General features: G+C 42.9%; 3 protein-coding genes and 2 non-coding genes across 9 annotated transcripts; all 5 read left to right on the top strand.

The window, feature by feature from the left end:
* The first annotated feature begins 451 nt into the window (after positions 1 to 451).
* On the top strand, positions 452 to 9,285 carry LOC129862017 (lamina-associated polypeptide 2-like). Its single transcript, XM_055933302.1, has 6 exons — positions 452 to 1,095; positions 1,518 to 1,635; positions 1,917 to 2,084; positions 2,348 to 2,460; positions 2,672 to 2,778; positions 6,993 to 9,285. Exons 1-6 carry the CDS (start codon positions 862 to 864, stop codon positions 7,408 to 7,410), a joined length of 1,158 nt encoding a protein of 385 aa, XP_055789277.1. The 5' UTR covers positions 452 to 861; the 3' UTR covers positions 7,411 to 9,285.
* A 1,756-nt stretch (positions 9,286 to 11,041) lies between these two features.
* Positions 11,042 to 18,762, top strand: LOC129862015 (phosphate carrier protein, mitochondrial-like). 2 transcript variants are annotated; one of them, XM_055933297.1, is made up of 8 exons: positions 11,042 to 11,141; positions 11,515 to 11,678; positions 13,151 to 13,275; positions 14,897 to 15,076; positions 15,514 to 15,695; positions 16,823 to 16,995; positions 17,273 to 17,383; positions 18,021 to 18,762. In XM_055933297.1, exons 2-8 carry the CDS (start codon positions 11,531 to 11,533, stop codon positions 18,179 to 18,181), a joined length of 1,080 nt encoding a protein of 359 aa, XP_055789272.1. In that variant the 5' UTR covers positions 11,042 to 11,141; positions 11,515 to 11,530; the 3' UTR covers positions 18,182 to 18,762. The 2 variants fall into 2 exon arrangements, with proteins under 2 accessions (XP_055789272.1, XP_055789271.1); XM_055933296.1 differs by lacking the exon at positions 13,151 to 13,275 and adding an exon at positions 14,261 to 14,388 and having other exon boundaries at positions 11,044 to 11,141.
* Positions 15,962 to 16,198, top strand: LOC129863053 (small nucleolar RNA SNORA53). Its single transcript, XR_008760918.1, has one exon. It is a non-coding gene; the product is annotated as a small nucleolar RNA SNORA53 (small nucleolar RNA).
* LOC129863052 (small nucleolar RNA SNORA53) lies at positions 17,636 to 17,872 on the top strand. Its single transcript, XR_008760917.1, has one exon. It is a non-coding gene; the product is annotated as a small nucleolar RNA SNORA53 (small nucleolar RNA).
* A 782-nt stretch (positions 18,763 to 19,544) lies between the features above and the next one.
* Positions 19,545 to 26,151, top strand: LOC129862016 (L-lactate dehydrogenase B-A chain-like). 4 transcript variants are annotated; one of them, XM_055933301.1, is made up of 8 exons: positions 19,545 to 19,638; positions 20,771 to 20,907; positions 22,455 to 22,572; positions 22,801 to 22,974; positions 23,092 to 23,265; positions 23,550 to 23,667; positions 23,953 to 24,076; positions 25,079 to 26,151. In XM_055933301.1, exons 2-8 carry the CDS (start codon positions 20,779 to 20,781, stop codon positions 25,244 to 25,246), a joined length of 1,005 nt encoding a protein of 334 aa, XP_055789276.1. In that variant the 5' UTR covers positions 19,545 to 19,638; positions 20,771 to 20,778; the 3' UTR covers positions 25,247 to 26,151. The 4 variants fall into 4 exon arrangements, with proteins under 4 accessions (XP_055789276.1, XP_055789274.1, XP_055789275.1 ...); XM_055933299.1 differs by having other exon boundaries at positions 19,608 to 19,711; XM_055933300.1 differs by lacking the exon at positions 19,545 to 19,638 and adding an exon at positions 19,741 to 19,846.
* The last annotated feature ends 1,509 nt before the right edge of the window (positions 26,152 to 27,660 follow it).

Here is a 27,660-nt window from a genome sequence, read left to right as displayed (position 1 = left end):
GATCTGACCAGCATGTACATAATGTTAAGAATATTCCTATGTACGCCTGTGTCAAACAATGTTTATAACGTTTAATGTAACACTGTTATACCAGCTTTCCCTTGTCTGTGAATTGTGAAGTGCTTAGGGGACTGCTCTCACAGAACACTGGTTTAAAGACTCAACCATATAGTGGATAACACTGCCATCTTCAGATGGGGATGCAGAGTTTCATCATCATCATCAGTGTTATAAAATTGTAAATTACCTCTCATGTCATTATAAAGGACTTTTGAACTATACCAAAAATCAATCTGGGCAGAAATTCAGACGACATACTATGTTGACTGCTGACTAGGCCTACTGATGTTGAAGCTCCTCTTTCTTTGTGGCAGGTGCATCTGTTATTTTCAAGACCGACCAATCACCATCTAGTTTATATTTCATTGCGGTCTACTGTCCAATAGCTCTCCTCTTTGTTGCCTTGGCTTGGTATTAACTGGTTTACGACTGCGGACAGACAGACGCAAATAGGCCGGGCTTTAATTCATAGGGCCTACAGTTCTTTAAATAGTTTTAAATCCGTATTTACTTGTTCGGTTTAAATATACAATTAAATTGCATCTGTATTTTTGCTAAATAATCGCAGCCTGAGACAAGCGATCGGAGGTGATATTATCTGAAGATAAAAAATAAGTAACTAAACCGGATAGCTAGTTCATGCTAGCTAAATTAAATCGCTGGGCGCCAGTCTTTTCATTTGCTGACATTGCTAGCTCTGCACGTTTCCTTGTTGTTGTTGTTAGCGACCGCGTTTGCTAACTGCTACATTTCAGCATTACTTGCTAGCTACAGTTTTTAGCTAGAAGAAAGCAACCAGGCATGGCGGAATTCCTCGAAGATCCGTCTGTTCTCACCAAGGATAAGCTCAAAAGTGAGCTCACGGGCAACAATGTCCCACTTCCCAGCTCCGAACAGAAGAAAGATGTTTACGTCCAGTTGTACCTGAAAAACTTGACCGTTCAGAACAAGAAATGTCCACCATCTGTAGACACGTTCTCCAGTGATGAAGAATTGCCTGCCCCTGTAGTCTCCAACAAGAGCCGATCTGGAAGAGTAAGTAATGAAATGTGTATGATATAAATGGTTATTACAGTGCTATGAGTGAATTGATATTCTAATCTTAGTCATAATGCATTAAATCACTAGATACCTGTGTTGTAAAATGAAGGTCGCTGTCCATGTGATGTTATTTACACACTTAAAAAGAACAAATGTGCTAAGAACAAATTCTTATTTTCAATGACGGCCTAGGAACCGTGGGTTAACTGCCTTGTTCAGGGACAGAACGACAGATTTTTTACCTTGTCAGCTCAGGGATTCAATCTTGCAACCTTTCGGTTTCTAGTCCAACGCTCTAACCACTAGGCTACCTGCCGCCCCAAGGTGGCAGATAACGTTAGATAGGCAAATATTTGGTATCTATTAGATAATCTAATTAACCAGTATATGTATTGACACCCATAATCAATCCATAGAAAGCTACCAGGAAGACAGACAAGCCTCGCTCAGAAGAAGTGGAAGTCACAGACCTCACCGATGCAAGTTTGAAAGATGAGCTGTTGAAGCATGGAGTCAACGCTGGACCCATAGTTGGTGAGTCCTGCTTATATCTCTCACTTGTCTAAGGTGTTCTCCTCTCCTTCGTCTGCACTGATTGGAGAAGAGAAGTGAGAGCGAAATGGCAGAAGCCTACTGAGGAATCTGCTTTCACCTCGTCAGTTCTTTCAAACCTGTGCAGATGAAAAAAGGAGACGAGGAGAGGAAGCCACTTGAGACTATGGAGGTGTTTGCGCCAACAGACTCAGACAAACGGAGATATATTTTTAACCACAGTTCACTTCATCCCTAACTGGTTTCCTTTGCCTTCCCCTCAGGCTCCACCAGGAAGCTTTATGAGAAAAAGCTTCAGAAGCTACTGGATACACCTGCAGCTGAGACTACGCCCAGCCCACCTGAAACTGCCACAGTTAACGCTGCAGCCAAGGCAGATGGCAACCAGAACGGCAACACATACTCTGGCCAGTACAGTGACAAGGAGGAAGGTGAGAGCAATCATCTTACCACTGCACAAGAACATGCACAATTAATTAGGCAGCTCACCTATACAAATAAAGTTCATTCAGAGTTGGGATCAATTCCATTTCAATTCAGGAAGTAGGCCTAAACTGAAAAGCAATGAGGAAAATGTTAATTTCAGTCTACTTCCTGAATTGAAATGGAATGTATCTTTTTTACTTTATGATGTTTGACTGTCAGTTTAGATGCCTTGATTCTCACTGACTCATGTTGGCTTTGCCTGTGCCAGATGAGATAGGTACCGCTACGGAACCAGAGCCTGTTCCTGTTGTGGAGAAGCCTGTGAGGAGCGGAGGAAAGACTCCTGCCACTGTTAGGAACAGCAGCAGACGGAGCAGCAAGGTAAGTTTTCAAGTTCAACTTTATTTTCCATATAGAATAAATAATAAATAAATAAAAATTAAAACATACAATGGAAATCAGAGCTCTCACATTAAAACCGCTTTTGTCTTCAACAGCAAGAAAGTTCAGCACAAATATGTACAAATAACATTATCTTGCCCCCATAAACTCCAGCCTCTCAATCATCTGTTGCTATTGTCAATGTTCACAGCTACAGGTGGTGGAGGTGAGCCTAGCAACTGGCGACCAGACCCCTAAGAAGACGAGGGAGAATGTTGAAGAGATTCTCGCTGAGATCCTTTCACCCACAGGCATCAGGTAAGTCTGTTGACATTTCATTTCATCAGCAAAGTAGCCTTGAAGAATGGTTGTTTTTCCCAGAAAGATTAAATAGAATTTTGGAAAAGTACTTATCTTTCCAGTAGGCCTGGCACAATTACTGTATAACCATGTAATCAACCGTTATGAATGAAGACTGTCATGAAAAAAAAATAACTGTCATAACCGCAACAACAACAAAAATGAACTAACAAACACTGACTGAAGACGGGATGGCTAGGTATTCGTGTGGTTGGGTCTAGAGGTCCACCGATTAATCGGAATGGCCGATTAACTTCTACTGCCTCAGAAACCCGGATCCGGGAGCACCCCCCACCCCCCACACACTGTTTAGCATAGCTAGCATAGCTTCACAAGTAGATAGTAGCATCTAAATATCATTAAATCACAAGTCCAAGACACCAGATGAAAGATACAGATCTTGTGAATAAAGCCACCATTTCCGATTTTTAAAATGTTTTACAGGGAAGACACAATATGTAAAGATGTACATCTATTACCTAAAAACACATTAGCATAATCCACCATCTTTTATTTGTCCACCAACACCAGTAGCCATCACCAATTCGGCTAAACTAAGATATTTATAGCCCCTAACCAACAAAAAAACTCATTAGATGACAGTCTGATAACATATTTATGGTATAGGATAGGTTTTGTTAGAAAAAAGTGCATATTTCAGGTAGCTGCCATAGGTTACAATTGCACCCACCGTCACAAATGGACTAGAATAATTACAATGAGCAACGTGTTTACCTAACTACTAATCATCAAACATTTCGTAAAAATACACAGCATACACTAATCGAAAGACACAGATCCTGTGAATACAGACAATATTTCAGATTTTCTAAGTGTCTTACAGCGAAAACACAATAAATCGTTATATTAGCATAGCACATAGCACATAGCAGCCCAGCATTGATTCTAGCCAAAGTGAGCGATGAAAGTCAACATCGCCAAAAGATATTAATTTTTTCACTAACCTTCTCAGAATTCTTCCGATGACACTCCTGTAACATCATTTTACAATATACATATACAGTTTGTTCGAAAAGGTGCATATTTAGCCATACAAAACCGTGGTTACACAATGAAAATAGTAGCAAAACAAGCCTGAAAATGTCGGTCGCCATCTTTCAGAGTGATCTAGTTTAATTAATAGCTAATCATATACTTGACTAAAAAATACAGGGTTTACAGGAATCGAAAGACAAATTAGTTCTTAATGCAACCGCTGATTTACATTTTTAAAATTATCCTTACTTTTCAATACAGGGTTCGCCAAGTGAAGCTATACCAAACAAAATGGCGAAATATGCGTTTAAAATATTTCGACAGAAACACGATTTATCATATTAAATATTGCTTACTTTGAGCTGTTCTTCCATCAGATTCTTGGGCAATGTATCCTTTCTATGTTATAAACGTCTTTTGGTCGATAGATGTCCTCTGTCCTTCGAAATGTCCACCACCAACGACCGACACCCCAAAACGTGTCCAAAGTTTCAGAGTGCACAACAAATAAATTCCTCTAAAATCGCACTAAACGGATATAAATTGCTATAAAACGGTTCAAATTAACTACATTTTGATGTTTTTAACACCTAGAACGAGTAAAAACATGACCGGAGAAATATTGCTGGTTAGAAAACGATTTGGAACGAGGCAGGTCCGATGCCCTTCACGCTTCAGGCGCACGACGAGAAAGGGCGGTCTCTATACATTTTGGTCTTTTATACTGGCTGTGAATATCCCATCGATTCCATTGAAAGCGTGATGACGTACAGACACCCAGAGGAAGACGTAGGCAGTGTCGGTTTCTTCATAGCATTCACTGTCGCCTTAAAAACAGACCCCAGATCAGAGGTAAAAAAAATTGAAATCTGAACCCTGTCATGAAAAGTGCTGTAGAAATTGTTCTGTACAACTCAGAGACAAAATTTCAACTTCTATAGAAACTAGAAGGTGTTTTCTATCCAATAATAACAATAATATGCATATTGTACGATCAAGAATTTAGCACGAGGCAGTTTAATTTGGAGACACAAATATGCTAATGCGGAACAGCACCCCCTATAGTTCCAAGAGGTTAATTTGGGGCCGATTTCAAATTTTCATAACAATCGGAAATGGGTAATTTTGGACGCCGATTTCGCAGTTTAAAAAATAAAATAAAATGTACACCTTTTATTTAACTAGGCAAGCCAGTTAAGAACACATTCTTATTTTCAATGACGGCCTAGGAACGGTGGGTTAACTGCCTTGTTAAGGGGCAGAACGACAGATTTTTACCTTGTTAGCTCAGGGATTCAATCTTGCAACCTTAGGGTTAACTAGTCCAACGCTCTAACCACCTGCCTTACGAGGAGCCCACCTGTTATGGGAATGCAGTAAGAAGCCAAGGTAAGTTGCTAGCTAGCATTAAACTTATCTTATAAAAAACAATCAATCAATCATAATCACTAGTTATAACTACACATGGTTGATGATATTACTAGTTTATCTAGCGTGTCCTGCGTTGCATATAATCGATGCAGTGCGCAATCGCGAAAAAGGACTGTTGTTGCTCCAACGTGTACCTAACCATAAACATCAATGCCTTTCTTAAAATCAATACACAGAAGTATATATTTTTAAACCTGCATATTTATCTAAAAGAAATCCAGGTTAGCAGGCAATATTAATCAGGTGAAATTGTGTTTCTTCTCTTGCGTTCATTGCACGCAGAGTCAGGGTATATGCAACAGTTTGGGCTGCCTGGCTCATTGCGAACTAATTTGCCAGAATTTTACGTAATTATGACATAACATTGAAGGTTGTGCAATGTAACAGGAATATTTAGACTGATGGATGCCACCCGTTAGATAAAATATGGAACAGTTCCGTATTTCACTGAAAGAATAAACATTTTGTTTTCGAGATGATAGTTTCCGGATTCGACCATATTAATGACCTAAGGGTCGTATTTCTGTGTGTTATTATGTTATAATTAAGTCTATGATTTGATAGAGCAATCTGACTGAGCGATGGTGGGCACCAGCAGGCTCGTAAGCATTCATTCAAACTGCACTTTCGTGCGCTTTGCCAGCAGCTCTGCTGTTTATGAATTCAAGCTTATCAACTCCCGAGATTAGGCTGGTGTAACCGATGTGAAATGGCTAGCTAGTTAGCGGGGTGCGCGCTAATAGCGTTTCAAACGTCACTCATTCTGAGACTTGGAGTAGTTGTTCCCCTTGCTCTGCATGGGTAACGCTGCTTCGAGGGTGGCTGTTGTCGATGTGTTCCTGGTTCGAGCCCAGGTAAGAGCGAGGAGAGGGACGGAAGCTATACTGTTACACTGGCAATACTAAAGTGCCTATAAGAACATCCAATAGTCAAAGATATATGAAATACAAATCGTATAGATAGAAATAGTCCTATAATTCCTATAATAACTACAACCTAAAACTTCTTACCTGGGAATATTGAAGACTCATGTTAAAAGGAACCACCAGCTTTCATATGTTCTCATGTTCTGAGCAAGGAACTTAAACGTTAGCTTTCTTACATGGCACATATTGCACTTTTACTTTCTTCTCCAACACTTTGTTTTTGCATTATTTAAACCAAATTGAACATGTTTCATTATTTATTTGAGGCTAAATTGATTTTATTGATGTATTATATTAAGTTAAAATAAGTGTTCATTCAGCATTGTTGTAATTGTCATTATTACAAATAAATTTCAAAAAATCGTCCGATTAATCGGTATCAGCTTTTTTTGATCCTCCAATAATCGGTGTCGGCGCCGAAAAATCATAATCGGTCGACCTCTAGTTGAGTCCTTTTCTAAGGTAACATGGACTCTTAACAACGTGATGAAACTTTGTTTCTCTTTTCTGAAACAAACCAGGTGTTGTAGCAAACAAGCACACATAGAAATCTGCAAGCAAATTGCAGCAGCACACAGAAATGTAATCTATGGTAGCTCATGCAGTCAGGAGTGGAGGAGAAGAAAAAATGTGTGTAATAATAATATTTAACATTTCTTGCTATTCGAATGGTTAATGGGGAGACTTGCGGTCATTTGGCTGGCCAATTACCGTCATCCAAAATTCCATGACCTTCACAGCTCATTTCAGTGATATTTAAAGCAGTAGATTTAAATTACTTTAGTCACTCACCTCGTCCTCTAATCCCTCTCTCCCCAGCGCCAGCTGCAGGCGACCTATTCGCGGCGCGGCGGGCCGACCGGTGAAACCCAGCAACTACTGGCTGAACGAGACTCTCCTGGAGCGCTCCATCTATACAGAGTCTGATTCTGAATGCAGCTCCTTGGGCTCCAACGTGCCGGCCAGGCCCGGCTTCCTCTCTGTCCTACTAAAGCTCATGGTACTCGTCACTGTAGCTGGGTCCATCTACTTCGCCATTCAGCACCTCGATGCAGATCAGGTTCAGGCCTTCAAGGGAATGCTAACCAATGCCAAGGGTCACCTGAACAGCGCTAAGGGTCATCTGTGTAGCACGGTTGATAAGATGGTGGATGCCGTGTTCGATAATGTGATTGTGCCGCTTGGTATCGGGGGAGGCAGCAGCCAAGGTGCAGAAGCAGAGAGTGGCGGCAGGTAAGCAGTGCACCCTTTCCACCCTGCTCTCTTTTTTTATTGTATTTTTTGAACCTTTATTTTACCAGGTTGTCCATTTGAGGTCAGAACCCCGGTTATTCAACAGACCACCTGGCCACTGCTCTGCCATCCACACCTCACTAGCTCACCACACCCCCTCCATCGTCATCCTCTGGTCACCACATTGGAGGACTGACTGACTTTTAATCTGGGCTGGTAGACTATCACCCTGTCCCCTCCTTGTTCGCTTTTCCTCACCCCACGTGAGGAGAGGAGGAGGGGTATTCAACCCAACCAACTCCAGCTTCCTGGAAAACCAACACTGTCTTGCCAAGACAGTCTGAAGAGACTTTGTTTTTAATTATTAAGTTGTTTTTAATTGTAGTGTGAAGTCTATGTTGTGTATTCTTTGTGTGTGTATTTTTTAGAAAGGACAGACAAGTCGTATGCATGGTTGTAGTTCTTGAAGGACATGTTTGTAGTTTTTGGAGTGTCTGTGGTGCCAGGTGTTTTTCTGATGGTGAAGTGCATGCACAGTGATAGCACTTAGTGCCAGTGTAGGTGTCCATTACATTTCAATTCCAGTCAATTCAGAAAGTAAACAATTCCAAACGTTCCTCATTAAAAAGCATGGAAGAGAATTGGAATTCCAGTGTACTTCCTGAATCGACTGGAATTTACATGGAATTTACCTCAACCCTGCTTAGTGCCCTCCCACTAATTCAAGCACAAAGAAATGCTATTAATTACGGAAACATTTACAAGTATTTCTGTATTGTTTTTTGAATATACACTAGTAGTAATAATAAAGCTAGGTAGAATAATGGTGCTCAGGTCTATTCTAATCTGCTCTAAATTAATCTGATCAGTGCTGGGAGGAGTGACAGTGTCCAATAGTGTATCTTCAGGTCTCGTCACTGTATGAGGAAAAACCCTTATTTTCAAGCTATAAAGGTTATAAAACTGATTTTCTTTGGTTAAATTGCTCGTTTTTGGTATATGCTGCAGTAACTAAGTAAGTGGTCTGACCTTTGAATGGTTCATGATGGCACCTGACTTGACGGGCAGTGACCCAAATCCCAGTATAGCTTTGTGAGTTTGTGTGAGTTTACGTACATGTTTCATTTAGTAGTGATTTGTTGTGCTAAAGATTCCAGATCTTCCAGTCCCATCTACCGGGTCATGTTCAGTAGGGCACCGTAGCAAAATGGTTATAATCCTCCCTGTTTTAATGTGTGTTTTCCCTGTTTGTTGCCTAAGGAACATGACCCAAGACTGGCTGTTTTTTTTAGTGCACCCACACTGCCCTTCTAAGCGGTTCTGCACACTACTAATCTGGGAAGAATAACGTTTTTGCAATAGGTAGTTGAGCAAATATACGAGTTAACAATGTATTCCATTTTGTTACTTGAATTATAAATTGAAATTTACTCTGCCTCATGTACACTTCATTGTCATAGAAGAGGTAACACTAAAGGGGACAGTAAAACAATTGACTGAGGAGAGACAAATGGTAATATTGATAGCAACTTAACTTATGTTGACCATTCATAGAATTTTGATGTCAAGATGTTGAAATTTTTGTCCAGTGTTGAAAATAAGTATTTTTTATTTCTGTAATTTTCTAATGTGAATTGTTAATGTTGGTCTTTTGTCTAGGTGAAAGTGATTTTTTTTTTTTTAAATGCTATCCTAAAACTGAACCTCTGTTGACTTGTGGTTACACAGTGAATATATTAAAGATTCAATGTTTTTGACTTTAATCAGGCAGCTAGCTTCCCAACGATGGACAGATATGATAGGGATTGTGGGGGTAAGGATTTTGAATCTGTTTTTATTTAAAATACTGTCAAGAAATAAATGTGGTAATTCAATTGTCTCCCCGTGGTTTTCTTTATTGAGATGGAGTGTGTACTCTGTTCGATGGACAGCTACTGTATTGATATCTGTAAGTGACGATTATGAGAACCCTTGTCTTGCCTGAGACTTGAAGATTTGTGTTGGCTCACTGAGGTAATGCCTAGGATTTAGTTCAGTGGGTTAACAGTCTTGTGGTAGGCGCTGTGCAGACGCCCACAGTCGAACACAGTTGGTCACATGCATAAAAACACCTCAGAAGGATGCTCTTGTTTGAGAATATTTCAACAAAAACTGAAAACATTCATGCATGGTAAGATGAGCGTCCAACTCAAAGGTGAAAGAAGAGTTGAGTGGCATCCTTCAACTTGAATCAAATCAAATTTTATTGGTCACATACACATGGTTAGCAGATGTTATTGTGAGTGTAACGAAATGCTTGTGCTTCTAGTTCCGACAGTGCAGCAATATCTAACAAGTAATATCTAATAATTCCACAACAAATACCTAATTTACACAAATCTAAGGAATGGAATAAGAATATATAAATATATGGATGAGCAATGTCAGAGCGGCAGCATAGGCTAAGGTGCAATATCAATCAATCAATCAATTTTATTTTATATAGCCCTTCGTACATCAGATAATATCTCGAAGTGCTGTACAGAAACCCAGCCTAAAACCCCAAACAGCTAGAATGCAGGTGTAGAAGCACGGTGGCTAGGAAAAACTCCCTAGAAAGGCCAAAACCTAGGAAGAAACCTAGAGAGGAACCAGGCTATGAGGGGTGGCCAGTCCTCTTCTGGCTGTGCCGGGTGGAGATTATAACAGAACTATGCCAAGATGTTCAAAAATGTTCATAAGTGACAAGCATGGTCAAATAATAATCATGAATAATTTTCAGTTGGCTTTTCATAGCTGATCATTAAGAGTTGAAAAACAACAGGTCTGAGACAGGTGGCGGTTCCATAACCGCAGGCAGAACAGCTGAAACTGGAATAGCAGCAAGGCCAGGCGGACTGGGGACAGCAAGGAATCAATAGATAGTATAGAATACAGTATATACATATGAGATATGTAAACATTATTAAAGTGGCATTATTAAAAGTGGCCGATGATTCAAGTCTGTCTGTAGGCAGTAACCTTTCTGTGCTAGTGATGTTTTCTTTTTAACAGTGATGGCCTTGAATAGAAGCTGTTTTTCAGTCTCTCGGTCCCAGCTTTGATGCACCTGTACTGTACTGACCTCGCCTTCTAGATGGTAGCGGGGTGAACAGGCAGTGGCTCGGGTGGTTGTTGTCCTTGATTATCTTTTTGGCCTTCCTGTGTCATTGGGTGCTGTAGGTGTCCTGGAGGGCAGGTAGTTTGCCCCCAGTGATGCGTTGTGCAGACCGCACTACCCTCTGGAGAGCCCTGCGGTTGTGGGCAGTGCAGTTGCCATACCAGGCAGTGATACAGCCCGACAGGATGCTCTCAATTGTGCACCTGTAAAAGTTTGTGAGGGTTTAGGTGACAAGCCATATTTCTTCAGCCTCCTGAGTTGCTGTTGCCCCTTCTTCACTACACTGTTTGCATGTGTGCCTGTCACAAAGGAAAGGGACAAATCAATGAATGAACAACACAAAAAATGACACAAATTGCCACCTGGGGCAGTCAGAAACCTTCATATTGTATGCAGAAAAGCCTGGTATAGGTAGGAGGCCACATAGCGCAAGAGGGCATCCCAAAGACACCAAAAGTGCGGAACTGACGTATCCTCTAACCTCAGGTGACGTAGTCTCTTGCACAGTTAGGACGGACACTTGCCAGACACATCGGTCTCTACGATTCGCCGGTGGTGAAGGACGGCGGCGCCATTTTGCGACTGAACGCGTGGAAGTAAAGAACATATAAAGATAACTTTTTGTGAATTTATACTTTACGTAGTAACACATTTGTTGATGTGGGATACATTTCTCAATACAAGAATATTGGTTGCTCCAGCAAGGATAATCTAAAAAATGTTGGCCGGCTAGCTAACGTTAGCTAGCCTAGCAACTAGCTAACACTCAGGCTAGCCAGCAGGCTTTTGTGTACTAACGACGTTAGCTAGATAGCTCTCTTGCTTTAAAGTAACAAGTACACGTTGAAACAACTTACATGACATGTAATTTCAGGCCAAGTTGGCCAACTATCTAACTAAATACATTTGTTTCGTCCATTGTTTTTGGTAAAGCTAGCTAACCACGTTGTCTTTATCTGTTCCCCACAGCCACCCTTAAGGAACAATGTACCCCAACGCGTTAACACAGTTGGCGCGATCGAACCCGTTCAGCGCTCCCCTTTTCACTTTCCAGAAAGTCGAGGAGCCATCACAAAGTCTTGCTGCCGATCATGGACCAAGAAAACGCACATTGGCTGCCGCTGCAGTGGCCGGTAAGAAGAGTGGTGTATGTTACTTAATATTAGCCAACTAACGCTAGCTAGCTTGCTAGCAAAGTCCTCAAAGAATTAGCTAGCTAAAATAGGTTTGATAGATAATATTACCACTTATGTTTTTACTAGTCCATAGCGTTATGGATTTATGAACGAAAGCCAATTGAACCGTCTCTTATCTCTCTGTACTTATCAGTGAGTACACCAATGACTATGTTTGAACTACACCAATAAAGTTTAAATCGTCTGGGCCCAGTTTTTCTAAAATTATCTATCCGGATTTCGGCTATAGGATTAAATGTGCATACATAGAATGAATAGAACAGACTAATCATTGACATGAATATGAACTAACGTTCTATTTCTATTCGTGTAATACTATCCAATAGCCGAAGTACAGATAACTTTTAAAAAACTGATCGCTGAATGTTAGGCATCAGACATTTTTTAAATTTGCGTTTGGCTTCTGTACAGTCCCTTTGCACTTCCTTTTAGGCAAGGCCTTGCAGTCATGCATGGAGGACACTGTGAAGGGCAAAGTTTTGCAGTAAGTAGGTCAGAAGCTATGACAACTTATTAGTAGAAGTCTGCAGAAAAATCGAGCTAGCTTGAGAATTGTTAAATAGGAATGCAGCTAATACCAAGGCCCAATCCCCTTTTTATGACGACTAAAGCTACAAGGCAAATCATATTGATAGACCTAAATTGTCTCGTGTTGTCTATAGCCCTGGCACAGGTAGCTAGATAATTACAAAGTAAACACTAACAGCCTAGGACTGATTTTGTTGCAAATAAGTGGAATAATACATGGGGGCCTAATGTCATGGTTGAGTTGAAAGAATACTGTCATGAAGACGTGTGTATAGGGGCTTGCACATGGTGTGTCCTGATCTCCTTGCCACGTGAGTTTGGAAGTCTACCAATTTACTAAAGGTCTCATGCCCTTGTCCTGGGCTGTGCTACTAAAGGTCTCATTATGGCCTTGTCCTAGGCTGTGCTACTTGCTTTGACAGTTTCTTCCATTAAGTCTTATCAGTTAGTGATTTAATGGGAACCGTTGGGCTTCGTTATACTTGAGCCCCTATCAAATAGATTAGATGGATAGGCTACCGTTTACAACCCTCAATTTATGTACTATGTAAGATACGGTGCCCTTTAACTACATGTACCCATATATAAATGGAATAATCAGCCGTAACGCCGTCATGAAGGTGATCTTTTTTGCCACCGTTGCTAGACTGTCGAGCTCAGGTATCGGCTTGAATAGAATGTGAGGCGCCAGTTAAAGACTCAGTACTAGAAAAAATATATGGTCTTCACTCTTGGAGTTGAACTGAACATTTGTATTCAGGTCTGCACCAACTACCCAACTAAAGAGTAGGCCTAATACTGCAGTGTATATTTAAAAAAAAATGTTTCCCCCCCCCCTCTTACATCTGTGAAAGAACCCCAATTCACTGTCTTTTCCTCAGAGGGAGACAGTTGTGAGTTTGGCTCATCACATTATTTCATCATGTGTGGCATCGGTGGAATCCTGAGCTGTGGTACCACACACACAGCAGTGGTGCCCCTTGACCTGGTCAAGTGCAGGTTGCAGGTCTGTGGCCCCCGACCACGGTTTGCATGGCATGTATATTGTGTTGTGGATTCCACTAAGACATTGACTTCCCAGTTAACAGTATTTTTCTGAAACAAGACTACATCCCAAATGGCTAGTATTTTCAGGAACGGTGTGTTTCCACTAATATGCAGTGGGGGGGGGGGGGGGGGGGGGGAGCAGCAGCCAGTTATCATTTTATTTGCATGCTTGAACTAGAGATGTATTGTTGAGGCCCTAGGAGCTAAAATGAGAGTAAAGTAAGTCACATGAACTGGGAAGCTTTAACAGAATGCGAAGCTGGCATTCTTTAACTTTATGGTATGACCCCCTAAATGGTCCTGGCAGGCACTTGCTCTTTCTCTGTGCCGCTAACAGCAATTTGATACTGTACCCACATTCGTTCAACATCAGCGACCTTTAGCCTAGCAAAAACTGCAGTCAAATTCCTAGCCAGGACAGGACATCCTCCTTGTTAAAAACTGGACTGCCCTGCCTTGGAGTTGGGCCTATAATACTTGCAGAACAAGTTTTCAAAATGACGACTGGTGTCCTTGGCCAGTATTCACGAAGCGTAGGAGTGCTGATCTGGGATACGTTTTGACCTTTCGATCATAATGATTAAGATTACATTGATAAGAAGGGACCTGATCCTAGATCAGCACTCCAACTCTTGACACTCAATGAATAATGACCCTGGTATGGGAATAGAGGAATCAACCAAACACACCTTGCTTTTGTTATTGAAGATTTGTTTTGTGGTATTACTTAACAATAACAACATGAATGACTGTCAGTGTCGGGGAGAGAATATTCTCCACTGTGCTAGAGGGCATAATCAAGAGAAAAGCCTAGAGAGCGTATTATGATAATCCATTGCTAACGTTGTGGTGTGAGACACTCGGCATGGCTTCGAAGTGATGTTGACTAACAGCATGGTGTGTGTTGTCTGTCTCTCTTCTGGATTGTGTTCGGTCTGCCCTAGATTCTGACGTTAGCTGTGAGTTTGGCTCTAAGAAATACTATGCCTTGTGCGGCTTCGGCGGCATCCTCAGCTGCGGGATCACACACACGGCGGTCGTTCCCCTTGACCTGGTCAAGTGCCGTCTGCAGGTCTGTATATCCGCTTGTCGTGTGGGATGCGCCCCAAATGGTGCCCTATTCCCTATATAGTGCACTACTTTTGACCAGGGTCCCATAGGGTTTGTGTCAAAGTAGTGCACAATGTAGATAATAGGTTACCATTTGGGACGCACTTCTAGTCTGTGATCAATGTGCTCTGCTGCGCTGGAAGAATGGATACATTGTAGCGTTGAAAGTCAATTCCATTTCAATCCAGGAAGTAAATTGAAATTCCTTTTATTTTTTATGATTTGAAATGGCATTGACCCCAACTTTAATAAATGTATAATAAATACATTGAGTGTGTTTTGGCACTGTAGTATTGAGTGCATTTCTGTAGTATTGAGTGCATTTCTGTAGTATTGAGTGCATTTCTGTAGTATTGAGTGCATTTCTGTAGTATTGAGTGCATTGCCCTTTACAGGAACCCTGCAGCACAATTTCCCCACTTTAATTTTTTTTTTATCAGTTCAGTTTCTAATGTAGGTTCTGTCTCCAGGTGGACCCAGACAAGTACAAGAGCATCTTCAAGGGTTTCTCCATCACCATTAAAGAGGATGGCATGAGAGGGCTGGCTAAGGGCTGGGCTCCCACCTTCATCGGTTACTCCATGCAGGGCCTCTGCAAGTTTGGCTTCTATGAGGTGTTCAAGATCACCTACAGCGACATGATCGGAGAGGTCAGTACTGTAGTAGTGCTCATCAGTGAGACTAAGTCCACGTCCCAAATGGCACTCTTTGAACAAAAGTAGTGCCCTGTACAGGGAGTAGCCAATATGTTGATTCCTGTATCCTTGACTCCTCAACTGTATTGGACCTTCTTCGCAAGGAGAGCGAATGCAAGGAATCAAGTAAAGTTGAATTGCGAAAGACCCAAAGAATAACGTCGTCCTCCTCCCATTTTTTATAATAATCCATCGGCTCTTTCTCAATTAATCTTTCCTTGATTCTTTGCATCCTCTCGCCAGCTTTTCAAAACGCATTGAATTATGTCTTGAAGTAAGGAATCTTGGCGCTTCTGTCCCAATGCAGGTGAGATGTGAGGAGTCGTGGAAAGACTTAATTGAGATTGTGATTTTGCTCTTCACCTCCTACCCTGCCTGTCTGGTAAATGCAGGAAAACACCTACCTGTGGAGGACCTCACTCTACCTGGCTGCGTCTGCCAGTGCAGAGTTCTTCGCTGACATCGCCCTGGCCCCAATGGAGGCGTGTAAAGTGCGTATTCAGACCCAGCCCGGCTACGCTAACACCCTCAGACAGTGTGCCCCTAAGATGTTCGCCGAGGAGGGAGTCTGGGCGTGAGTATCCCTACTGAATCAGCCAGTCACATTTTGCTACCTCCGTCTTAGCCCTAACCCTTTTGATGTTTTGTTATTCTGAAGGGTCTGGGTTGGTATGGTCAGTGAAGTGCTGGTGCTCTCAGATCTGCAACCATCGAAAGGGCTAGGGCCGAGGGTCAGGGAACACATTGGGACCAGCTGAATTAATATGGCCTTGTTTTGTAATGACTAGAATAAACTTGGCCCAGAATAAACTCCTCAATGACGAGGATGTTTCAAAGTCCAACACGCTCCTTAGATCCACCTCTGGGGGGCGCTCCTGGTCTGTTGAGTCTGCTTTCTCTCTCTTGAGTGTTGACTGCAGCTCCAGGCCAGATGCTCCCAGCAGCTTTCTGGCTGTACAGTTGGAGGTGCTTGAGTCATTGGCGTGTGAGAACAGTCTACCTGCTCCTCAGCCCACTCCCTGCACTGGCACCCTCGCTGGAAAATGACCAGTGCAGACAGGCTGGGGAGCGGACAACTTTTCTATGTCCCTACATAACTTTTTCTTTACACAGGTCATAGACTATTTGGTTCCTGTTTCCTATACCCAGTTTAAACCTACTCCTGGTCTTAAATACATGCTCATGGAATAATCTATTAAAACAGTTGTTTTAGTCCAGAATTAAAGGTCCAACGTAGCTGTTTTTATCTCAATATCAAAAAACCTTAAGTGTGATTGCTTTCATTTAAAACGGTCAAAAATAAAATAGCTTTTTTAGCAAAGAGCAATTTCTCAAGCAAGAATTTAGCTAGGACTATCTGGGAAGGGTCTGAGTTGGGAGGAGAAAACTAGCTGTTATTGGCAGAGTTTGGAACTTTCTTATTGGTTTATTAACTAATTTACCGACTGGTGATGTCACCAGGCCGGTCAAAACTCCATCCCACCAAAACAGGCTGAAATTTCAGGTGGTCTTTTCAAACAGCTCTTACACTAAAATGTCATTATTTTCACACTATTATTTCAACCTCAGTGTGGAAATGGTATATAAAACAAGAGGACAGTCACGTTTTTGACTGCACTGGGCCTTTTAATCCTGGCGAGGTAAAGGTCAATAACATGGAACAAGTCACTCACGCTCTGCCCCTTTGTTGCTGCTCTATAGTTTCTACAAGGGTGTAGTCCCTCTGTGGATGAGGCAGATCCCCTATACCATGATGAAGTTTGCCTGCTTTGAGAGGACCGTGGAGCTGCTGTACAAAAATGTGGTGCCTAAACCCCGTGCTGAGTGCTCCAAGGGTGAACAGCTGGTCGTCACCTTCGTGGCCGGATACATTGGTGAGTCCACAGTTCTAAAGAGAAGCGTATTGAAGTTGGTAGATGTTTGTTTTGGTTAGACTTCCAACCACAAATGGGTATACTGGGTATTAAATAATTTAAAGATGAGTTTTACAACTTATTTCCGTTGGTATGAGATGTAGCCTGTAACTTTACTCCTAAGCCATAACTCATCCAAAATGGGGGGTTTTTCTTAATCGATTTAAGAATTTCGACTTATCTGATATTTTCTATGTTGTCCTGATCACATCTCTGATGGTTGTTCTGTCCCCTGCAGCTGGTGTGTTCTGTGCCATCGTCTCCCACCCTGCTGACTCCGTGGTGTCTGTGCTGAACAAGGAGAGTGGCAGCACCGCCATCGGAGTGCTCAAGAAGCTCGGGCCCAAGGGTGAGGAGTAGCACTGCATTCCTCTGTCAGAACCCTCCCTACCCCCATATCCTTTTCACTCTACTGAGACATACCAAATTGTACTGTGTTGACGCTGGTATTTCCCTTTCACCTTGTTCTGTCCAGTAACTTCTATTAACTGTGGCAGATGTGTAACCAGGCCAGCTCAGTACCGCTTGGTTTGGCTCGGTAGTGTGACTCAGCCAGTAGGATTTTTCAGATGGAAATGTATTGTGTAGTAAAGAGGTTTCCAACACGCTCCTTAGATCCACCTCTGGGGGGCGCTCCTGGTCTGTTGAGTCTGCTTTCTCTCTCTTGAGTGTTGACTGCAGCTCCAGCCCAGACGCTCCCAGCAGCTTTCTGGCTGTACAGTTGGAGGTGCTTGAGTCATTGGCGTGTGAGAACAGTCTACCTGCTCCTCAGCCCACTCCCTGCACTGGCACCCTCGCTGGAAAATGACCAGTGCAGACAGGCTGGGGAGCGGACATGATTCAATATCTCCTACATCATCTGAGTACCACCATCAGACTTTTTGATTGGTTGATATTTTTGATGTATATGCTGTAACAAAGTATTACATTTTGACTTGAGTGTAAACTGTTGTGTTCTGTTGCTTTCTTCCTTTCTATCTCCTCAGGTGTGTGGAAGGGTCTGGTGGCCCGTATCATCATGATCGGTACCCTGACCGCCCTGCAGTGGTTCATCTACGACTCTGTCAAGGTCTACTTCCGCCTGCCCCGTCCCCCTCCCCCAGAGATGCCCGAGTCCCTCAAGAAGAAGCTGGGGATCACAGAGTGAAGAAACAAAAAGGGCGGCCTTATCAACAACTATCTATTCAAAATGGCGGCCTTATCAACAGCAATATAAGATGGCGGCCTTCAAACAACACATCCTTAAGTTAACATCCACACTGCACACCGCTATCTGCCTGGTATAGTCATAGCTGTCCTGTTCTGTCTGTAGACCACCTACCCTGGTCTGAGCTACTTCAGCATATTACATTCAGAGCGAAATTTGCTATGTAGAACGGACATGCCGCTACGACGTGTAGAATAAAGAATCATGTTGACTCTATTAGCGTTTCTATATGCGACGTTCCAAAACTTTTTCGTACTGAACATGGCCCTGGTCAGCATGAGTTGGGGTCCATTTCAATTAGATTCCAGAAGTAAACTGAAATTTCACTTCTAAATTATAAATTCTTAATTGGAATTTCAGTTTTTGGATTTGTTTGAAATGGAACTGAACCCAACCCTACTGGTCAAAAGGGAGGAGGGTTCGCTCCTGTGGGGGAATAGAGAGAAGACAATAACACATGCCATCAGGTTAACACCCGACTGCAGTTGGTTAATGTTCTAATAAATGAAAATGTGGAAACATTTTATGTCCTTGTTCTTCAACGGTGTGTGTGACTGATGTTTGATTGTAGTTCAGGGGATGTTTTATTCCCCTTTTAAACAGATCATTGCTTGTTCTGTTATTGGTTGTAGTTTAGTTATGAGGATTTTTGCACTAAAGTTATGGAACATTCTTATGATTTGTCTGATTCTTGCATTATTACCTAGAATACACATACATCCTACAGGTGAAGAAGCCTTGTGTGGAGGTCCTGGGCTGGTGGGGTTACAAGTAGACTGCGGTTGGGAGGCTGGTTGGATTTACTGCCAAATTCTCTAAAATGACATTGGAGGTGGCTTATGGTAGAGAAACCAAAGCGACTAATACACGCCTTGCTCACAATGATTAGTGTCATATCACAAAACAGTATGCAGCATCATCTGGATGTGTGCAAGAAATGTTCAACATTCACCTTATGCTACCATTTCTGTCAAGCTGACTACGTGTACAGTTTGACACAAATGTTTGATAAATCCAATGTACTGTACTCACTGCAACTGCCTCTGTACTGCAAATGCAGCGTTCCATTGGAAATGAATGTACTTCTAGTGTACCAAAATGCAAAGGACCTGTCGGTGTGATCGTAAACCACAAGGGATTAAAAAAAAAAAAAAAAAGTATTTAACCTTTAACAAGGCAAGTCAGTTAAGAACACATTTTTATTTACAATATCGGCCTACCAAATGGTAAAAAGCCTGCGGGTGCTGGGATTAAAAATAAATTACATTTAAATATTGGACAAAAAACGCATCGCGACGGAGACAACACTACATAGAGAGACCTAAGACAATATAGCAACACGGTAGCAGCACAAAACGGTATAAACATTGGGCACAGACATCACAAAGGGCAAGAAGGTAGAAACAATACATCACGTAAAGCAGCCACAACTGTCAGAAAGAGTCCATGATTGAGTCTTTGAATGAAGAGGTAGAGCTAAAACTGTCCAGTTTGAGTGTTTGTTGCAGCTCGTTACAGTCGCTAGTTGCAGCGAAACGTAAAGACGAGCGACACAGGGATGTGTGTGCTTTGGGGGCTTTTAACAGAATGTGACTGCCAGAACGGGTATGTGGAGGATACACAGTGTAGATCGCCATCTGAGGTGCACCAGATGGAGCCTGTGTCATTACAGACATTTGGCATCCGATTAGTAAACCTAGAGCGTTGTCCGGTCGGAGTAAAGCAGGAGGAGGAGCCGATTCTAGAGCTTTGTGCTGCTGTCACTGTCACATTCTGTGGTACACACTCGTTTTGGGCCTGCGTCACATGCTCCGACTCTAGTGCTGCAGCTCATCTACAGTATTCCTCCTGACCTGACTGGATAGAGGATACGGTCGTTGTGTGAGGTCCTGTGGTTGCAGGGAGAACGCACCTTAGCTCTCTTCTGGTCTAGTCAGACATGTTGATTACATGGTGGTATTTATATCTTACAGCTCGGGGCATCCTCCAACAAAGCAAGTATTTGTTTGTTATTGTTTGTGCCTAAAGTAGTTAAGGGTTTCCTGCTAGGATCGACAAGCTCTGCACGGTGAAATGGTGTTTCTGTTGATTGAATGATTGGTTGTGTGCGTGTTTAAGAATCGGGTGTAGGTGGTAGTAGGCGAAAGTCATGCAGGACTAAAGACTAGAATCAAATGTCTAAAACCTTAATCTCTAATCTCTGGGCAGTGCTGTCAACCTGCCATTTTAAAGCGACGCAGGCTATTTTTTGAGTGCATCAATTATTTAATGAAACCCAAATGAATCCTAGCTGGGTCAGGAAAAGTGTTTGTCCTGCTTGTTTCTGATGGTTCACTATTGTGTCTCTTTGGACATGTAAAAGACTTACATTTTATGTGTCTGACCAGGTACATTCTCTCTCCCCCCTTTCTCTCCCTCTACCCTTCCCTCCTCTCACTCCCCTCTCTTTCTTTCCTATGTCTGCCCTCCCCTTGCATCTCTCTTCCTCCCTCCTCTCTCCCCCCTATTTTCCCATCTCCTTCCCTCCAGCTTTGAACATGGCCTTTATCCTTCAGAAGCTCATGACCCCCCTGGTCAGTGGGAACCCGGAGCCACCCAGGAACAAGGTGACGGTGGTGGGGGTCGGCCAGGTGGGCATGGCCTGTGCTGTCAGCATCCTGCTGAGGGTAAGACCCGACCTGCTCTCTATTGTTGACTGACTCGTGTCAAAGGCATTGCTACAGTATTATGTCTAGTCTAACCCCCACCGTGTGTTACAGTATAACCTGTCTAGTCTAACCCCCACCCTGTGTTACAGTATAACCTGTCTAGTCTAACCCCCACCCTGTGTTACAGTATAACCTGTCTAGTCTAACCCCCACCCTGTGTTACAGTATAACCTGTCTAGTCTAACCCCCACCCTGTGTTACAGTATAACCTGTCTAGTCTAACCCCCACCCTGTGTTACAGTATAACCTGTCTAACCCCCACCGTGTGTTACAGTATAACCTGTCTAGTCTAACCCCCACCCTGTGTTACAGTATAACCTGTCTAGTCTAACCCCGCCCTGTGTTACAGTATAACCTGTCTAGTCTAACCCCCACCCTGTGTTACAGTATAACCTGTCTAGTCTAACCCCGCCCTGTGTTACAGTATAACCTGTTTAGTCTAACCCCCACCCTGTGTTACAGTATAACCTGTCTAGTCTAACCCCCACCCTGTGTTACAGTATAACCTGTCTAGTCTAACCCCGCCCTGTGTTACAGTATAACCTGTCTAGTCTAACCCCCACCGTGTGTTACAGTATAACCTGTCTAGTCTAACCCCCACCCTGTGTTACAGTATAACCTGTCTAGTCTAACCCCCACCCTGTGTTACAGTATAACCTGTCTAGTCTAACCCCCACCCTGTGTTACAGTATAACCTGTCTAGTCTAACCCCCACCCTGTGTTACAGTATAACCTGTCTAGTCTAACCCCCACCCTGTGTTACAGTATAACCTGTCTAGTCTAACCCCACCCTGTGTTACAGTATAACCTGTCTAGTCTAACCCCCACCCTGTGTTACAGTATAACCTGTCTAGTCTAACCCCCACCCTGTGTTACAGTATAACCTGTCTAGTCTAACCCCCACCCTGTGTTACAGTATAACCTGTCTAGTCTAACCCCCACCCTGTGTTACAGTATAACCTGTCTAGTCTAACCCCACCCCGTGTTACAGTATAACCTGTCTAGTCTAACCCCCACCCTGTGTTACAGTATTACCTGTCTAGTCTAACCCCCACCCTGTGTTACAGTATTACCTGTCTAGACTAACCCCCACCCCGTGTTACAGTATAACCTGTCTAGTCTAACCCCACCCCGTGTTACAGTATAACCTGTCTAGTCTAACCCCCACCCTGTGTTACAGTATAACCTGTCTAGTCTAACCCCCACCGTGTGTTACAGTATAACCTGTCTAGTCTAACCCTCACCCTGTGTTACAGTATAACCTGTTACTACTCATCTCTCAGTAGTCTGTGTTACACAAACATTCCCTCTTTATTAGTGTCAGAACAAGGTTCTTGCTATGCTTTTGTGCTGTGTTATTGTTCATGTAGGAACACCTCGTTCATTGTGTGTTCAACTAATTTATAAAACATTGGTTTTTAGAAGCATACATGCAAATGATATGTAATCAATAATGTTACCATTTACTTATATGAATGACCTGTATTGGGGCTATCTCTCTGCAGGAGCTAGCTGATGAGCTGGCCTTGGTGGACGTGATGGAAGACAAGCTGAAGGGAGAGATTATGGATCTGCAGCACGGCAGCCTCTTCCTTAAAACATCCAAGATAGTCGCAGGCAAAGGTGAGTCTATAGCAATGCGACACTAGGTAACCAGAGAGCCAAGATGGCCACCCTCTACGTGTCAAATGTCTTTGTGATATTCAGTACCCTTACTGACTGAGGGGACCACGATATAAATAAGTGTTTTGACTTTTTAGTATATTTCTAAATTTTATTGGTCACGTTGTCTTTTGATATGTTATACATGTCCTAATAAACTGAACTTGTTCATTTGTCTCCCGCGGCCAGACTACTCTGTGACGGCTAACTCTCGCATCGTCGTGGTAACGGCGGGCGTACGTCAACAGGAAGGAGAGAGCAGGTTGAATCTGGTTCAGAGGAATGTCAACATCTTTAAACACATCGTCCCTCAGATCATCAAACACTCCCCCAACTGCATCATCATTGTGGTTTCCAACCCAGGTACTCACTACACACACACACACACACACACACACACACACACATACTAGTGTTAGTGACTCCAATTATTTGTTAAAGCAGTGTAGTCTAAGCCCAGAAGTCTCTCCCTGGCCATAGTTGATGTGCTGACCTATGTGACCTGGAAGTTGAGTGGCCTGCCCAAGCACCGCGTCATCGGCAGTGGCACCAACCTGGACTCCGCCCGATTCCGTTACCTGATGGCAGACAAACTGGGCATCCACACTACCAGCTTCAACGGATGGATCCTGGGAGAACACGGAGACACCAGCGGTAAGTGTCCGGTGTGTGTGTGTGTGGTGTGAGCGTGTGGTGCATAATTAGGACAAATTAAAGAACACACACTCAGGAAGTCAAGACAAGTGTGTATTTTTATTCCATTCAAATATGCTTTAGAATTCTTCTACTATAAATAGTAGCAACCCCCTCCTTTAGGGTTACTGTGATAAAGGTGAGACGTGAGAGCCCTGCTAATCTATCTGGGCCTTAAGGAGTTAAGTGTTAATTAGGTTAACTGTGTGTGTGTGTGTGTTTGTGTTTGTGTTTGTTTGTTTTAGTGCCTGTGTGGAGCGGTGCTAACGTAGCAGGCGTTAACCTGCAGACGCTGAACCCTGACATCGGTACTGATGCTGACCAGGAGAACTGGAAGGAGACGCACAAGCAGGTGGTCGACAGGTAATGTCGGCCTACACAGTCTTATTCAAGCAACCTGTTATCTCTGTTGCTGTTGGTGTAAATCAATGTCATTTGAAGTTGACATTTCTGTAGTTCTGCTCTCTCACTGTTCTGGAGTTGTGTGTATGTTGTGCTCAAGGTCACAACTGCAATCTGGTTGCCTGCTCACTTCCACAATCATTTTTACTGTCACCCCTGGGATTCGAACCGACAACCCACCGGTTACTCCCCTACTTCTCGAACTGCAAGGCTACTGAGATTTAAAAATGTGACTGTGAGTTTCAGTGCCTATGAAGTGATCACGCTGAAGGGCTATACTAACTGGGCCATTGGCCTGAGTGTGGCTGACCTGACAGAGAGTCTGATCAGGAACATGAACAGAATCCACCCTGTCTCCACCATGGTCAAGGTAAGGAAGACACACACAGTACTGTATGTGTGTGTGAGAGTGTAGAATGTGTGTTAGTGTGTAGACACTTATCTAATGTACAAGCACACACCTACACCCACATATTACAGCACACCCATAATGCATAACACACATACTACCGTTCAGAAGTTTGGGGTCACTTAGAAATGCCCTTGTTTTTGAAAGGAAAGCAAATGTTTTGTCCATTAAAATAACATCAAATTGATCAGAAATACAGTGTAGACATTGTTAATGTTGTAAATGACTATTGTAGCTGGAACTGCATTTTTTTTAATGGAATATCTACATAGGTGTACAGAGACCCATAATCAGCAACCATCACTCCTGTGTTCCAATGGCACGTTGTGTTAGCTAATCCAAGTTTATCAATTTAAAAGGCTAATTGATCATTAGAAAACCATTTTGCAATTGTTAGCACAGCTGAAAACTGTTGTTCTGATTTAAAGAAGCAATAAAACTGGCCTTCTTTAGACTAGTTGAGTTTTTGGAGCATCAGCATTTGTGTGTTCGATTACAGGCTCAAAATGGCCAGAAACAAGTAACTTTCTTCTGAAACTTGTCAGTCTATTCTTGTTCTGAGAAATGAAGGTTATTCCATGCGAGAAACTGAAGATCTCGTACAACGCTGTGTACAACTCCCTTCACAGAACAGCGCAAACTGTCTCTAACCAGAATAGAAAGAGGAGTGGGAGGCCCCGGTGCACAACTGAGCAAGAGGACAAGTACATTAGTGTCTAGTTTGAGAAACAGACACCTCACAAGTCTTCAACTTCAACTGGCAGCAAAACACTAGTCTCAACATCAACAGTGAAGAGGCGACTCTGGGATACTGGCCTTCAAAAACAAGGACATTTCTAAGTGACCCCAAACTGAACAGTAGTGTGTGTGTGTTACATACAGTAGATATAAATACATCCACACAAATAACTACACACACACATACCTACACTGCTCTAAAGTGTCCGTGCTGTTGATCTTCAGGGCATGTACGGTGTCAAGGACGAGGTGTACCTGAGTCTGCCGTGCGTCCTGAACGCTGGGGGCGTGGCCAGCGTGATCAACATGACCCTGACGGATAATGAGATCGGCCAATTAAAACAGAGTGCTGACACACTGTGGGGCATACAGAAGGACCTGACGGATGTGTAACAGAACAACAGGGGGCGCCACACTCCACTCACCACCAGGTTGCGTCCCAATAATATCTCCTTTGTCCGGAAGTGTGGACTCCTTCACAATTTTCGAATCTACAAAATGTATCTAATCTTATAATCTAGATTCACACAATCCAAAAGCATTGGATCTCTGGAGGCATGGGCCAGTGCGAGTTTACATCAGTAATTTCCTTTCAAATCAATGAAGGGAACTAGTACACACCTTTTGGAGGAAGGATCGATAATTGGGACAGAGCCCCACTCTCTTGATCACCTACAACTCAACGTTTGCCACTTAGCAGACAGTCGCTTTTATCCAAAACGACTTTCAGTACAGGGAATGCATATATTTTCAATGTGTATTTGTTTCCTGCGGTAATTCCCTTCATTCATTTTAAATGTTTGAATTCACTACTGTAAGTCGTTCTGGATAAGAGTGTCTGCTAAATGACGTAAATGTAAAATGTAAAATGTAATTGAACCTGAAACTTTCCCATTGCTAGTACTGCACTACTCTCTTAACTGGGCTACACAGTAAAGAAATTACTCAACTTCCAAAAATACACTGTCAGTGTCACTGCTCCCATTTTACACTCTAGTACTGTTCTTAGCTTCCCTGTCATCTGGGGGGGTTACCATAGAAATAGGATCTAGTCGTTCTATTTCTATGTTGGTCTCATGGGCACTTGGTGTATGGGTTACTTTGTACATGACTGCTTTACTGGAAAAGGGGCCAATTACAGCGTCTTTGGGTTGGTGAACAGCACTATAAAAATAACATTTATTCAGGTGTGGGATCAGCAAAAGCCTCGGTCATTTGTCCTTGTCAGAATGAAGGGAAATACAATCTGTCAGTCATGTTGTTTGATGTGTAAATGAATAAAGCAAGATTATTTATTGGTCCTGTCTCATTTCTTTAGTTTTCAGGGACAGAATCATTCTTAATCAATGGTAATTTATTTGTTTCAGATTTATAAACATGTCTTCTGTAAGAAAATCGCGAGTCCCATATGGTGGCGCACAATTGGCCCAGCGTCGCCCGGGTTTGGCCGGGGGCGGGGTCTACTTAGCTCATCGCGCTCTAGTGACTCCTTGTGGTGGGCTGGGTGCCTGCAGGTTGACTTCGGTTGTCAGTTGAACGGTGTTTCCTCCGACTCATTGGTGCGGCTGGCTTCCTGGTTAAGCGGGCAGGTGTTAAGAAGCGCAGTTTGGCGGGTCATGTTTCGGAGGACGCATGACTCAACCTTCGCCTCCCGAGCCCAATGGGGAGTTGCAGCGATGAGACAAGATCAAAAAAGGGGGGTTGTGGCCTACTTATTTGAACTGTATTTTTATTTATTTATAATGATTTAAAGGGCCAATCAGCAGTTGAAACAATAACAAAGCATCATCCCCACCACTGTTTCACTAAAAAGCTGAGAGATGGGGCTAGAGAAATGTAATTACTCTGAACTTCATAGACCGCTATGGATGCAAGAACTGACAATCCATTATATCAAATTACAGTTTGAATCACGTTTTGAGGCTATACAGTGTTTGTTTACAAACATTGGAGTAAAAAAAGTGTATATTTTGGGTTCTGATTGGATATGACAGTTGAACTATACTCTTCGAGAATCAATGGGAGTACAATATCATGAATTTTAAAGGGTTTAGCCCTTTAAGGCATGCATTAACACTTGTTAACACTGACCTTTTATAAGGGGTGTTTTCAGTAATGCTCAGATTGGGCCCCAAGCCTAGGGTGGAGTGTCACCGTACTGTTTTTTATTAGACAGATTGTGCCTCTAGGTGCAACCTAGAAAAGGTTAAATAAAAATTCTGTATGAGGCAGTGTGGTGCAGGACAACAACCTCTCAATGTGAGCAAGACAAAGGAGCTGATGGTGGACTACAGGAAAAGGAGGGCCGAACAGGCCCCCCATTAATATCGATGGGACTGAAGTGGAGCGGGTTGAGAGTTTCAAGTTCCTTCGTGTCCTTATCACCAACAAACTATCATGGTCCAAACACACCAAGACAGTTGTGAAGAGTGCACGACAACACCTTTTCCCACTCAGGAGACTGAAAAGATTTGACATGGGTCCCCAGATCCTCAAATAGCTCTACAGCTGCACCATTGAGAGCATCCTGACCAGTTTCATCACCACCTGGTATGGCAACTGCTTGGCCTCCGACCGCAAGGCACTACAGAGGGTAATGCGAATGGTCCAGTACATCACTGGGGCCAAACTTCCTGCCACCCAGGACCTGTATAATAGGTGGTGTCAGAGGAAAGACCAAAAAATTGTCAAAGACTGCCAGTCACCCAAGTCATAGACTGTTCTCTCTGCTACTGCACGGCAAGCGGTACCGGAGCGCCAAGTCTAGGACCAGAAGGCTCCTTAAAAAGCTTCTACCTCCAAGCAAT

The sequence above is a fragment of the Salvelinus fontinalis genome, chromosome 9 (assembly GCF_029448725.1).
Source record: "Salvelinus fontinalis isolate EN_2023a chromosome 9, ASM2944872v1, whole genome shotgun sequence".
Taxonomy (NCBI): domain Eukaryota; kingdom Metazoa; phylum Chordata; class Actinopteri; order Salmoniformes; family Salmonidae; genus Salvelinus; species Salvelinus fontinalis.
Note: the sequence above shows the minus strand (reverse complement) of the source record. Positions and strands in the feature narration are given on the sequence as shown.

What these genes read in the sequence shown, in the direction of transcription:
- LOC129862017 (XM_055933302.1), top strand. Translation starts at nt 862, where the DNA reads ATGGCGGAATTCCTCGAAGATCCGTCTGTTCTCACCAAGGATAAGCTC. An exon ending in GCAGCAGACGGAGCAGCAAG is followed by an intron (nt 2,461 to 2,671) that starts GTAAGTTTTCAA and finishes CAATGTTCACAG; the next exon opens with CTACAGGTGGTGGAGGTGAG. An exon ending in CTTTCACCCACAGGCATCAG is followed by an intron (nt 2,779 to 6,992) that starts GTAAGTCTGTTG and finishes CTCTCTCCCCAG; the next exon opens with CGCCAGCTGCAGGCGACCTA.
- LOC129862016 (XM_055933298.1), top strand. Translation starts at nt 20,181, where the DNA reads ATGTTGATTACATGGTGGTATTTATATCTTACAGCTCGGGGCATCCTC. An exon ending in CTGTCAGCATCCTGCTGAGG is followed by an intron (nt 20,908 to 22,454) that starts GTAAGACCCGAC and finishes ATCTCTCTGCAG; the next exon opens with GAGCTAGCTGATGAGCTGGC. An exon ending in CACAAGCAGGTGGTCGACAG is followed by an intron (nt 23,668 to 23,952) that starts GTAATGTCGGCC and finishes TGTGAGTTTCAG; the next exon opens with TGCCTATGAAGTGATCACGC.
- LOC129862015 (XM_055933296.1), top strand. Translation starts at nt 11,531, where the DNA reads ATGTACCCCAACGCGTTAACACAGTTGGCGCGATCGAACCCGTTCAGC. An exon ending in GCCGAGGAGGGAGTCTGGGC is followed by an intron (nt 15,696 to 16,822) that starts GTGAGTATCCCT and finishes GCTGCTCTATAG; the next exon opens with TTTCTACAAGGGTGTAGTCC. An exon ending in CTTCGTGGCCGGATACATTG is followed by an intron (nt 16,996 to 17,272) that starts GTGAGTCCACAG and finishes TGTCCCCTGCAG; the next exon opens with CTGGTGTGTTCTGTGCCATC.